This window comes from Eurosta solidaginis, chromosome 4 (genome assembly GCF_040869045.1).
Source record: "Eurosta solidaginis isolate ZX-2024a chromosome 4, ASM4086904v1, whole genome shotgun sequence".
NCBI classification, from domain to species: domain Eukaryota; kingdom Metazoa; phylum Arthropoda; class Insecta; order Diptera; family Tephritidae; genus Eurosta; species Eurosta solidaginis.
The window spans coordinates 139,537,986-139,552,519 of record NC_090322.1 but is presented as its reverse complement, the minus strand read 5'-3'; the positions used below and the strand labels follow the sequence as shown (position 1 = coordinate 139,552,519).

Below are 14,534 nucleotides of genomic sequence, written 5' to 3'. Positions count from 1 at the left end.
TCTGGCTTTTCCACTTCCACCACGCGATGAGCTTTGTACGCTGGCTTACTCAAAAGTGAGGCTGTTTCCTGAGTCAGTGCATGCGATACCGTTTCAGCAAACGTTAGTTTTGGATTCGCATATGTAGCCCGCTTCGTTTCCACATCTCGTATGCCATTTATGAAGCTCTGGATTTTTACCCTTTCAGTGTATTCCGCGGGTGCGTCTGCATTTGCAAGATGAGCCAATCTTTCAATATCTGAAGCAAACTCCTGCAATGTCTCATTTGCTTTTTGGTAGCGGTTTTGCAACTCAATTTGGAATATCTGTTTCCTATGCTCGCTTCCGTAACGTCTCTCTAAAGCGCTCATCAATGTTTCGTAGTGGTTCCGCTCGTACTCTGGGATGGTCTGTAAGATTTCCGCGGCAGGCCCTTTCAGTGCCACGAACAGAGCTGCAACTTTATCTTCAGCATTCCATTGGTTCACTGCTGCGGTCTTCTCAAACTGTAGCTTAAAGACCTGAAAAGGAACAGAACCGTCAAATGATGGTGTTTTTACCTTTGGATTGCTTGCTGAAACAGCTGGGCGGTTTAGTTGTAACTGCTCCATACGACCTTTTAACGCTTCTATTTCGGCATCAATTTTGTCCTCGAGTTGTAAAATTTTTGCATCCTGCTTTTCCAGTTTCACAAAGAGCTGCGATGATACCTGTTCCGAAATTTGTGCCGACATTTCAGATATACGTGCCTCTTGCGCTTCCAGTTGAGATGCCAAATATGTCTTCTGTTCTTCCAATTGTGATGTTATACGGGTTTCCTGCGATTCCAGTTGGGATACCATATACGTCTTCTGTTCTTCAAGTTGTGAAGAAATTTGTGTTTCCTGTGCTTCAATCTTCGATGTTATTCGTGTCTCTTGGGATTCCATCTGTGATAACATATACGTTTTCTGTTCTTCTAGTTGAGATGACATATACGTTTTCTGTTCTTCTAGTTGTGATGACATGTTGGTGGATATTTGTGATGACATTTCTGTTATACGTGCCTCTTGCGCTTCCATCTTGGATGTTACTGTCGATGTTTGAGCAGTTATTGCAGCCAATATCATGTTCAAGTCTGTGCTGGTAATTGTCTGCGATGTTTCGTTTTTCTCTTCAATTTTTGTTGTTGTCTCGTCCCCATCAGGATAAAAGACATACTCGTCCACATCAATTCCTTCTGCTTCCATTGCCTCTCGTAGCCGCGCCTGAAGTTCAAATTTAACGCCGCTTGTATTCAATCCACGGCTCTCCAACTCCTTCTTTAGTTGCTGGATCTTCAATTCACTGAACTTTGCCATGTCCTTGTTGTCCTCTGGAATTTATTCAACAATTCCTCTTCTGACACCAATTGTAACGAATTTGCCGCAAATCCTCTTATTTGCAATCCTCTGCTAAGTTCGAATCACTAAACTGTTGAATAAATAACTCCAATATTGAACAATGGAAAAATGGCCTTTATTAAAGTACTTCACAATAATACTTATACTTTGCTACTCGCTGGCTTAATAACGAAACTGATTGATAACTCAAATGAAACTCTACTATTGGCCGCCAGATCGCGTGCTTAATCAAACTGATTGATAGCTCAACTCAAACTGAATTCCTGCGCCTCTACATCTGTTGCCTTTTATACCCTTTGGTTTCTTCGTTCGCATTTTTCCAAAATGTACTAGCATTGTCCATGAGCTCTCAAACTTCTCAGCTATAACTAAAATTGCACAATTGTATACATCTTTTAGGCGCTTCCAGGATCTACTAGTCCAGTAGCTCTCAAACTTCTCAGATATATGCATGTGTTTGCGCATTGACTCCGCTGCACGTATTCGTACATGGTACATATGTGTAGACGCAATTATTTATTCGTTTATGTAGATACATAAAGATTGAATTATTGATGTGAATGTTTGTAGTTTACAGTCTGTCGCGCGCACATAGGCGTATAAGTAAATGCATCTGTGTGTGACATCTCTCTGGGCTGCCTTATATATATGTATACTTGATTTGATTATTAACGTAAATACTGCTTGGCATGGCCTTAGCATCGCCTTAGTGATGGTATAGCTTAGTGATGCTAATATCCGTGACAATATTAAATTTTTTGTTAACATTTTACTTTAAAACTTTTTTTTAAAGTGGGCGTGTTCGTCATCCGATTTTGCTAATTTTTATTAAGAGCACATATAGTATAGGAGTAACGTTCCTGCCAAATTTCATCATATCTTTAACGACTGCCAAATAACAGCTTGCAAAACTTTTAAATTACCTTCTTTTAAAAGTGGGCGGTGCCACTCCCATTGTCCAAGGTTTTACTAATTTTCTATTCTGCGTCATAAGGTCAACACACCTACGAAGTTTCATCGCTTTATCCGGCTTTGGTAATGAATTATCGCACTTTTTCGGTTTTTCGAAATTTTCGATATCGAAAAAGTGGGAGTGGTTATAGTCCGATTTCGTTCATTTTAAATAGCGATCTGAGATGAGTGCCCAGGAACTTACATACCAAATTTCATGAAGATACCTCAAAATTTACTCAAGTTGTCGTGTTTACGGACAGGCGGACGGACGGGTGGACGGACGGACGGATATGGCTAAATGAATTTCTTTCTTCGCCCAGATCATTTTGATATATAGAAGTCTATATCTATCTCGATTAGTTTATGCCGTTACGGAGTACCGTTATGCGAACAAAATTAATATACTCTGAGAGATCTGCTCAGCTGAGTATAAAAATTTATTTTTATATTCAGCTTTTGAAGTAAATGCAAAAGAGATTTGATTTCGCAAGAAGTGTTTTGTGTAAAATGACTCCCGTAGGTGCTTGCAGAACCACATAAACTTCAATAACAACACTGTTAACTAGCTTCTCATACCTAATTACTAGTCCGTTAGTGTAGAGTTGAAACTTTGAAGACGCTTGAATTTAAATCTGAGTCCTCGGGCTAGATTCAGCCAATGTTAGTTCATTGCGTTCATGCGTCGTTCTGGCACTACTTCCTAGGACTCAGTTAGAAGATATCGATGACAATTTGTGAGTGATCGCATGGATGGGGCGAAGCACTGCTGCAAGGAGAACTGTCACGAAGTCCCTCTCAAGTACAACACAACGATAAAATTTGCATTGCATTAATACATCCTACAGTGTACGTTCAGATGACGAGCCAATAAGCATAGTTCCTCGTGGAACTAGGGGGTGGAGGGGGATGGCCTAGAAGGTTCAATTTGGTCATATTAGATCGATCGTAAGATGGTCAGGATAGTACCTTAATGGTGCTTGTTGCCGCAACGTATCGGATCTATATCCGGAAAAGGACCATCAACATCGGTAACGCTTCCCAAAAACTTCGGGGAGCGTCTTTAACGCTACAACAACAACAATAAACATAAAAACAAAATGTAGTAAGCGCAGACGAAATAGCAATGCCGACATAGAGGTAACGTTGTTGTTGTTGTATTAACAGTGCTTCGCCACATTGGATGGGCACACCCACTCATAAATTGTCATCAAAGTGCTCTAAAGAGAGTCCAAGGAAACTGGCAGTTTCAACAGGGCGGACCATAGGGAGATTGGTGATAGAGACGCGGGTTCCACATTACAATTGAAAAAATGGTAGATGTCATGTGGGGACACATCGTCGGGGTTGATTCTGGACAAGTTAGAGTTTAACCTGTTACAGTATACAGAAGGAAGTTCGGCCAAGGTGACTCGTGTCTCCCAACAATTTACCAAAAACTGCCTGTTCAGCATTTCGTTGTGCCCTTTATTTTTTAACTCGTTGGCTTCGCTATGTATTTGGTGTTCGGAGGTCATAAGGAGACTTTCGGTGGCAGTTCTTACTACAGCATTTTGACAGGCCTGCAGCCTTTTCCAGGTGCTGCCGGCAAGCGACTTGAGGATTTTGTTGCGGCTTTGTACTTTAGATACAATTTCGGTGGCATGCGCCTTGAAGGTCAGATGAGAGGCTCATCCTCGAAGAGCATCTACGTTATGTCGGACAGCCAGGCTGCCTTGCGTGCCTTGCAATCCTACACAGTTACATCTAAGCTAGTGGATGACTGCATTGAAATCCTTAATGACCTTAGGATGGATTCCCGGACATCAGGGACATGGAGGTAATGAACATGCAGAGTACCTAGCAAGGCAGGGTGCTATAGCAGCATTCTATGGCCCAGAGCCCTTTTGTGGACTCACAAAAGCACACACCAGGGAGACAAAACAATTCAGACGTCACTGGATTGACTGCCCAGGGCAAAGACAGGCGAAACTGTTTATACTTCCGGCAGAAAAAGTATCAGTCAAACTCATTAATCTAAGCAGGGAGAACCTAAGAACTCTCACTGGGTACTATACGGGACACTGCGGTCTACGATATCACCTGAGTAAATTAAATATATCCGATACCCAAATTTGTCGTTTCTGTGAGCTGGATGATGAAACGCCGGTTCACATTATATGCGACTGTGTCGCTCTGGCTACGCAGAGGCTATCCCATCTAGGTGGTGTGACTCTTAATCCCTATGTGATATGGAGTAAAAAGCTTGAACAGGTACTTAGACTCGGCGGCCACCGTGGTGTGATGGTAGCGTGCTCCGCCTATCACACCGTATGCCCTGGGTTCGCACCCCGGGCAAAGCAACATCAAAATTTTAGAAATAAGGTTTTTCAATTAGAAGAAAATTTTTCTACGCGGGGTCGCCCCTCCGCAGTGGTTTGCAAGCGCTCCGGGTGTATTTCTGTCATGAAAAGCTCTCAGTGAAAACTCATCTGCCTTGCAGATGCCGTTCGGAGTCGGCATAAAACATGTAGGTCCCGTCCGGCCAATTTGTAGGGAAAATCAAGAGGAGCACGACGCAAATTGGAAGAGAAGCTCGGCCTTAGATCTCTTCGGAGGTTATCGCGCCTTACATTTATTTATTTTTTAGGTACTTAGCCTAAGCATACAAAAGCCTCCACATACAAAATTAGGCTGAAAGGTCATGCACAATAGATCTGCACAAATGTCGCAGTGCTTCCAGACCTAATAATAATAATAATAATGAAGGTCAGAGTATTATCGAACGTTACCCCTAAGATCTTTGGGTGAACCACAGTCGGTAGTGAACGTCCAATATGGATTTTGTTGTTGTTGTTGTTGTAGCGATAAGGTTGCTCCCCGAAGGCTTTGGGGAGTATTATCCATGTGATGGTCCTTTGCCGGATACAGATCCGGTACGCTCCGGTAACGCAGCTGCATTAACGATTTATATGGCCACATTAAACATTCAGGACATAACTCCCTCCCCACCCCAAGTTCCATGAGGAGCATGGGGTCGCCAGAGCCTCGTCGCCTCTTACGACAGGCATACTTACCGGGGGTATATTCTAACCCCCTAACCCGCTGGGGGGTATGGATTTTGTCGGTGATAATGCTAGGTTGCACGAGGTTTAATTTCTACATATCAAAATCTCCTTCCCCACCAAGGAGTTACAATCATGCCTGCGACTGCACGATTATGGAAACGGGACCTCACCATTCAATTGATGAATTAAAAAAAAAATCCATAATCGTGCAGTCGCCGGCATAATTGTACCTCCTTCTGGTGGGGAAGGAGATTTTGATATATAGAAATTGAACAGAAGCGGGGATAGGACACCAGTTAATGACTCCTTCTTACGCGAGTGCGTGTGTCGGAAAAGGGGGGGAGGGACGGGTGTAAAAGCTGGTGCTCTGCTACGTAGATTGTGGTGATGGGTTGCAGCGGCCGCGTTAGTTGGAGGCGCCTTTTTGGTAGAGCAACAGCGGACAGTTGATGTGGCCTGCTGGGCAGCATTGCTGCTAGAAGGTGGCGGAGGTACACTTGACAGTGAACCGCGGGACGTCCTTGGACGTGAGCAGCAGGGTGCCTCAAAGGGTTTGTAGAAATTTCGGGGGCTACGCACGTTGGGTTCAAACCCAGAACACCCCGAACGGTGTAACCACTTTTTACACGTGACACACTGGCAAGAGTATGACCGTCTGAGATAAATCATTATACGACATATGCAGCAGAACCACAGCCTGAGACCGGGGTTAGGTTCAATACCTTCCCGGAGCAGAAGTGTATGAAGCAGTCCAGCTGCAAGGGATTGCTCCGAGGATGACAATTTGCGGGAGGGACGCAACAAATTAAATGGGGTTACACTGAAATAACAGCCGCTCTTGGTCGGGAAAAAATATCCCGCTCCGGTACATAGAACCGGTTGCCTTGTGTTAAAATGCTTCGACACATTAAAATGGTGCGACAAATCATAAATTGTCATCCTCCTCTAACGGAAGTCCAAAGAGACTAGCAGTTTCAACAGGGTTGGAATCATGTGGGGGACAATCGCATGCAGGTCACACAATTCGTATGTTGTGGTTGATTCTGGGCAAGTCAGACTTTAGCCTCTTAAGGTATCCAGAACGATGTTGGACCGGAGGACTCGAGTCGCATTTGGTAGTCAGCTTTCCTCTTCTGCAAAGTTGGGAAATGTATATTCATAACGGAGCTCACCGAGCGCGGGCTAGCGAAGGTATTTATCGACTCAGTGTGGATTAGGCTGCGGACTTCCTTATGCTTATCATGACCAAACGCCTAAGTTGATAGTTGCCGGATCTCTGGTAGTGGGGGCTATTTCAAGCAGTTGTTTGCTGTTATCTCCCCGTTTATGACAATTCAGTAAAAACTGTCTGGACTTTAATGGTGTTACGGGAACGTAACGGATCACTAATATCGATTCAGTAGCGCAATATATAGCTTCTGCAACCCAATTGTCAACCTCACCTTCGAGCGGCGAGGGTAATAGTCTAGTTGAGGGGTCTACTGCTAATACGCTACCAAAAATATCTAGAGAGGTGTCAAACGACGCGTCTTGACATCAGTATTAATAATAAGAAGGCGAAAAATAAAAATATTAACTCTTTCAAAAGATATTAACGAAAAACCGAAAAAAGACCCGCGGGTACCTCCGAAACCGGGGGTGGGATCCATAGTATTTTTGCGCAGAACACCTTTCTGAGTTGGCGACCTTCGGCAGCGCTTATAAAAATAACCCTGGGCTACGCCATGCCCAGTCCGGGTGTGTGGTATAACGGTGGCTACCGCCACGGTGATGCACAATTTTTTTTGTGGGTACAAACACAACAACAGCCACATGAAAATCGCCAACTTCAACTGCAAATATCTTTTCTGCCATCGGATTATTGTTCTGGAGATTAATACGCGTCTTTTGACACCTCTCTCGATATTTTTGGTAGCGTATTAGCAGTCGACCCCTCAACTAGACTATTACCGCAGCGAGTCCTGTTTCACTAACCGACGCGGCTCTGGCGCCCCTAAGGTACTCATGGAACTTGGGGGCGGGTAGGTAGGGATGGCCTGAAGGTTTTATATGGCCATATAAATCGTTCCCGAGATGGTCGGGCTAGCACCTTAATGGTGCTGTGTTACCGGAGCGTACCGGATCTGTACCCGGCAAAGGACCATCACATCGATAACACTCCCCAAAGCCTTCGGGGAGTAACCTTACCGCTACAACAACAGCAACAATATCGATAAAACTCTCCAAAACCTTCGGAGAGTGTCTTTTCTCGCTATAAAAAGAAAAAAATTATGCTTTTTCCATCCTCCATCTTCTTGAAACAATATGTTTATTTTATAATAAAATCACTTCCTATAAAAAATTTATAATTACATACATAACCTACGTGCTGTTGATATTTATTTAATCAGTTATTTTTAGAGCCAGATTATGTATGACGTTGTCACTCTTTTCGTAGTTACTGACATTCACCTATATAATACCAAAAATTTCACAAAGGCAATCAGGTCTACAGTCAGTCACTGAGGTGAATGAATTCTGTTATATTATACGAATTCTGGTTCGCACGAGAAAATATGACTCGTTTCGTTAAACATAATATGCCGCTTAATGATATGCCCCAATGCGCATCAAGAGGTAATAAATACCTAATAATTTTAATGTAGTTAACTAAAATGGTTCCTTAAGTATATTCCCGTGATCTATGCCATGGATAAATTCGTTGTCCCGTACATATGCCCAGGCCATACGTTTAGAAGTCCATGCAATTCCAATGTCTCCCTTTGTACCTATAGTTATGGCTCCTCCTGTACCTCCTAGGCGTTCGGTCATCTCATTACATGCAGTTACTGTTGCCTCCTGTGCCGACATATTACAATATCTAATGTTGGCTAAAATCTTTTGTGCCAAGTTGAAACGCATTATTGTTTCACCATGCCCAGTAGTAGATACGCCACCCAATTGATTATCAGCATAGGTACCACAGCCTAGGAGTGGAGTATCCCCAATGCGTCCAGGCACTTTACCTGTTATTCCACCAGTTGATGTCGCAACTGCAATATTGCCTTTTGCATCGATAGCTACGGCTCCGACAGTACCTGGTTCGCCTGGACGATCTTTCACAGATTCATCCAATTCTGTTGGTGAATAAGTTGTATCTTTACCCTCGGCTTGTTGCTGTTTGAAATTTTCCAATGCATTCCGTGCGCTTTCTGTTACCAACGTACCTTCTGGCAATTGTATAGCACCATGTTCTAGAGCGAATTTTTGTGCACTAATGCCTCCCAAGAAGGTATGATTAGTTCTTTCCATAACGCAACGCGCTACTGAAATCGGATATTTGATATCGTGCAACAAGGTAACACAGCCAGCGCGTAGTTTAGATCCTTCCATGATACTAGCTTCTAATTCTACGTTACCGTCGCTATTGAGACACGCTCCATAGCCTGCATTAAAGCTTTCATCTTCTTCCATGGTTCGTACAGCCGCTACAACGGCATCCAATGCTGAGCCCGCCTGAACACCGCCAAATTCATAGGAAGGCATTAACAGAGGCAAACCGGCTTTCAAAGCGATTTTCATACCCCTGAGCTTGCCGGGTACGCGGGCATCGCTAATACTGCCAGCTCCACCATGTACAAGCAGCATAGGTGTACACATTTTGTCCGTGTTAAATTTGTGTCTGAAAAACATATACGAATACTTATACATGAGTTAATAAATATACCACTAATTAATTACATATATGTGACCTGGAATCATGAAACGACCCTATTGTCCGAAAATACCGTTCTTCACTTTTTGAATGATTCTTATAGGAAGTTTAACTTTCTAATGAAACAAACAGCAGTTTTCTATCTTTCTTAGTTTTTACACAAATCGCATTTAAAGCTAAATCGGACTAAAAATACAATTTTTTTAAATATTTCGAACCATGCTCCACCTATCGGTTTTTTTTTTCTTATTATTGCATTGTCATCGGGTTCTAAACTATATTCCAAGTTTCAAGCTTGTAGCTTATCGGGAAGTTATTTAAATTTTAATTACAAAAGGTAGGTCTATGTAGATGGGGGTCGACTGCTACTACGCTACCCAAAATATCGAGAGAGTTATCAAGCGACGCGTCTTGACTATTAATAATCCGAAATTTTAACTCGTTCAAAAGATATTAACGAAAAACCGACAAATGACACGCGGGTGCCTCCGAAACGGGTGATATACATAGTATTTTTGCGCAGAACACCTTTCTGCTTATGTTCCCAATTTTTTTTTTTTTTTTGTGGGTACACCAATATTACAACAACCACATGAAGATCGCCAACTTCAACTGCAAATATTTAAGGACAGAGATACAATTTTTATTTTCCGCCTGTGGATTATTGTTCTCGAGATTAATACGCGTCTTCTGGCACCTCTCTCGATATTTTTGGACCCGTATTAGCAGTGTCATGCTGTCTATAGAATTACCGAGGTGTTCTGCGCAAAAATACTTTTGATCCCACCCCTGTTCCGGAGCGCACCGAGGCCTTTTTTCGGTTTTTTGCAAATATCTTTTGACAGAAATAAAATTTTGAATTTCCGCTTTGGGATTCGTGGTTCTGGGATCAAAATGCGTCTTTTGACACCTCTCCCGATATTTTTGGTCGAGTTTTAGCAGTTGTGAGCTAAAGTAAAGAATTACCCAAATATCCCCGTACAGAGATACAATTTTTAGGTAATAGTGCAGTTTACGGTACCCACCGAAATTTTGGCCAAAATTTTCGAGTGAGGTATCAAAAACGCGTATTTACGTCTAGATCAAGAATCCGAAAGCGGAGGTTAACTTTGGTAATAGTGCAGTTTACGGTACCCACCGAAATTGGGGCCAAATTTTCGAGTGAGGTATCAAAAGACGCGTATTCACGTCTAGATCAAGAATCCGAAAGCGGAAGTTAACTTTTTCACCCGTTCAAAAGATAATAACGAAAAACCGAAAAAAGACCAGCTGGTCCCTCCGAAACCGGGGGTGGGATCCATAGTATTTTTGCGCAGAACACCTTTCTGCCTTCGGCCGCGCTTATAAAAAATAAGGTAATAGTCTAGTTGAGGGGTCGCCTGCTAATACGCTACCAAAAATATCGAGAGAGGTGTCAAAAGACGCGTATTAATCTCGAGAACAATAATCCGAAGGCGGAAAAGAAAAATTTTATATCTGTCCGGAGATATTTGCAGTTAAAGGTGGCGATTTCCATGTGGTTGTTGTTGTGTTTTACCCACAAAAAAAATTGAACGAGTTAACATTTTTATCTTCCGCCTTCGGATTATTAATACTGATGACAATACGCGTCGGTTGACACCTCTCTCGATGTTTTTGTTAGCGTATTAGCAGTCGACCCCCCAACTATACTATTACCAATTTTTCTTTTCCGCCTTCGTATTATTGTTCTCGAGATTAATAACCGTCTTTTGATACCTCACTCGAAAATCTTGGCCCAACTTTAGGGTGGTACCGTAAACTGCACTAAAACCAATTTTTATTTTCCGCCGTCGGATTACTCTTGTCGAGGTCAATAGGCGTCTTTTGACACCTCTCTCGATATTTGTTGACGCTATTAACAGTCGACCCGTCAACTAGACTTTTACCACTTTAAACTTTCTCGAAAACTTATTTTCACACAAAAGGGTCGTTTCATGATTCCAGGTCACATATATCACTCACAGTGCGATTATGGAAGAACGAGCGATGAACTCTAAATCATTGTTTACTATATAGTTTGGCAGCTTAAGTAGAGGATATGTTGCGAATAGAGTGGAAGGCAGTGGACTAGGCAGTCGAATGTCATATAATGAAGGAATGGTGTTCGGAGATTTTTCGAAGTTAAAAAAAAAATGATAAAAGCTTTAATATAAATAAAACTATTGTTTTAATAACAACAAAAACGCCATATATATTCTGTATACATAAATATGTAAGGATTATCTCACTTTAAAATTTGAATTAAATAATCTAAAGTTTTGTTTTGAAACTGAGTCGAGAACTGTGCGTGTGAATGTGCGAATTTTCACCGATCAGCTGTTAGTTGCGCTACTTGGTAAAATTTACAATGCTCTAAATAACCGCAGTAACTGCGCAGTTGGGTTTATTGACAGCCTTTTTATCATTTCTTATCATTGTAAATTTTACCAAGTAGCGTAACTAACAGCTGATCGGTGAAAATTCACACATTCACACGCACAGTTCTCGACTCAGTTTCAAAACAAAACTTTAGATTATTTAATTCAAATTTTAAAGTGAGATAATCCTTACAAATTTATGTATACAGAATATATATGGCGTTTTTGTTGTTATTAAAACAATAGTTTTATTTATATTAAAGCTTTTATAATTTTTTTTTTTAACTTTGAAAAATCTCCGAACACCATTCCTTCATCATATGACATTCGACTGCCTAGCCCACTGCCTTCCACTCTATTCGCAACATAACCTCTACTTAAGCTGCCAAACTATATAGTAAACAATGTTTCTTATCGCACCATAACAGCAAATAATTATGAACAAAAAATATAATGATATTGTAAATTTTACCAAGTAGACATGGCGGAACGATGCAAGGTGGCAGCCATTGTAAATTTTACTAAGTAGCGCAACTAACAGCTGATCGGTGGAAATTCGGACATTCACACGCACAGTTCTCGACTCAGTTTCAAAAAAACACTTTAGATTATTTAATTCAAATTTTAAAGTGAGATAATCCTTGCCAATTAATGTATACAGAATATATATGGCGTTTTTGTTGTTATTAAAACAATAGTTTTATTTATATTAAAGCTTTTATCATTTTTTTTTTTAACTTTGAAAAAACTCCGAACACCATTCCTTCATTATATGACATTCGACTGCCTAGTCCACTGCCTTCCACCCTATTCGCAACATAACCTCTACTTAAGCTGCCAAACTATATAGTAAACAATGGTGGCAGCATGGGACAGCTGATCATACTTTTTTTATTTGGTTTGATACATCAACTTTCGGCGCAGTACGACTTTGACATTTGTCCATCGAATTTACAAAAACAAAATACATTGAATTTTTATTTATGTTTGTGGGTATGTTAAGCCGGAGTCATTGGTGCCGTATGTCGTATCGCTGTATCCGTATCCCTAACGTAATCAGCTCTTTATCGTTACTACGGTTAACCAAAAGCCAATTGGTTGGCTACGATACGGTTACGACCTTAGCGGCACCAATAATCGATTGCATTGATTCTCATAAGGTTGGTCGAATCAGCTGTTAAAAGGTTACCGATACGGTTACCGATAAAGCACCAATGTCTCCAGCTTAAAGCCCCCATTACTGATACTTAGCATAGACTTGACTTGACTTGGCGTAAACTTCGCAACTTAGCCACGATTATACTCCACTTGGCGCATAAAATCTGGCATCATAATCAGCGTTGAAATTTATTTCTAAATAAATGTCAATTTGTATGACAAAATGTCAAAATGAAATGGAAACAAACAAATGGCATCTCAAAATGTAAACGTCACTTCGAACTTACATAGAAAATCAAAATTCAACAGACTTCTAAGTCAAGTTAAGTTTTGAGTAATCAGTAACATGCAATGTTTATTTAACAGAACTGTAAGTGACAGTTCGCAAGCCAAGTCAAGTCTATGCTAAGTATCAGTAATGGAGCCTTTAAGGTTGGTCGAATCAGCTGTTATAAGGTCACCGATACGGTTACCGATAAAGCGTCAATGTCTCCAGTTTTACCATGCTGCTACCTTGTATCGTTCCGTCATGCAAGTAGCGCAACTAACAGCTGATCCCTGACAAGTCGCACATTCACACGCACAGTTCTAGACTCAGTTTCAAAAAAAAAACTTTATATTATTTAGCTTAAATTTTAAAGTGAGATAAACCTTACCAATTAGTGTATATATAGAATATATAATTCGTAGTTGTTGTAGCAGTGCCTCGCCCTATGGCTTCGCCCCACCTAACAGCCACGACTGATCACAAATTGTCATCAATATCCTCTAACGGGAGTGCAAGGAAAGTTGCTGTTTCAACAGGGGTGGAACATAATGAAAGGGGTATTAGAGGCGTTGGTTCCACATTACAATTAAAGAGATGGTTGTGTCATGAGGGGACACAATGCAAGCGGGGCATGCATTTTGTATGTAGGGGACACATTACGCTGCGCGACACGTAGCAGCAGCGGCGCCTCACAGAGCGACATATTTTGGCAATTCACATTAAGCGGCAATCGGGCGACACATTGCAGCAAAAGTTTGTGTTTATTTTTGTTTGCAAAATGGACGACACAGTTTTTGAAGCTGTAATTATTTCATTTTTGTGCGAAGGAGAGGAATGGAAAAGAAAAGGTCGTGGCTATGGGTCCAAGACATCTCATCCTCAAGATATGAGGAAGGAGAGTTCCACACTCTTTTGCCCAGATTGAAAAAATATGGTGCAAAATTCTTTGCATGTATTCTTATGAGGCAATTCACACATAGCGGCAGTAGCACTGCGCGACACTTCCCAACGCGGCTTTTTTTGCCTAGTTGATCAAATTTGCCGCACTGTGCCGGGTCGCGCAGTGCTGCTGGCGCTAGGTGTGAATTGCCTCATAAGAATACATGCCAAGAATATTTTGTAGCGCAGTGCAGTGCTGCGTAGTGCAGCCTAATGTGGGCTTACCTTAAGAGTTTAACCTGTAACAGTATCCAGAACGAAGTTGAGCAAGAGTGACACGCGTTTCCCTGGGGAGTATGCGTTCCTCTTCCACAAGTTTTGGGTCCTTTTCTTTGAGTACTGGATTAACCGGGCAATTCCCGACATAAAGTTCCGACGCCTGTTTGTGGAGTTCACCAAGGACTTGCTTGTGTTTTTTTGCTTCATACGGCTGGGTTCTCAGGTGCCGTATTTCTTCAAAATGCTTACGGAAATGACTCCTTAAGCCCCTAGGCGGTGTTGGCTCATCATTCAGATGTCTGTTTGGATGCCCAAGTTTCTGGGTATTCAACAGGAACTGTTTGGTTAGCATCTCATTTCTCTCCCTGATGGGGAGTATTCTCGCCTCATTATGTAGATGGCGTTCTGGGGACATAAGTAGACAGCCCGTGGCCATTCTGAGAGCAGTATTTTGGCAGGCCTGTAGCTTCTTCCAGTGGGTAATTTTTTGGCATGGCCACCATATGGGTGACGCGTAGC

General features: G+C 41.7%; 1 protein-coding gene across 4 annotated transcripts; it reads right to left on the bottom strand.

Annotated features, from left to right (window-relative positions):
• Positions 1-7,633: 7,633 nt before the first annotated feature.
• LOC137250393 (probable isoaspartyl peptidase/L-asparaginase CG7860) lies at positions 7,634-11,516 on the bottom strand. 4 transcript variants are annotated; one of them, XM_067783102.1, is made up of 3 exons: positions 11,433-11,516; positions 11,037-11,073; positions 7,634-9,020 (listed from the first exon to the last, which is right to left on the bottom strand). In XM_067783102.1, exon 3 carries the CDS (start codon positions 8,996-8,998, stop codon positions 8,009-8,011), a length of 990 nt encoding a protein of 329 aa, XP_067639203.1. In that variant the 5' UTR covers positions 8,999-9,020; positions 11,037-11,073; positions 11,433-11,516; the 3' UTR covers positions 7,634-8,008. The 4 variants fall into 4 exon arrangements, with proteins under 4 accessions (XP_067639203.1, XP_067639202.1, XP_067639205.1 ...); XM_067783101.1 differs by lacking the exon at positions 11,433-11,516 and having other exon boundaries at positions 7,634-9,040; XM_067783104.1 differs by lacking the exons at positions 11,037-11,073; positions 11,433-11,516 and adding an exon at positions 10,731-10,936.
• Positions 11,517-14,534: the final 3,018 nt, after the last annotated feature.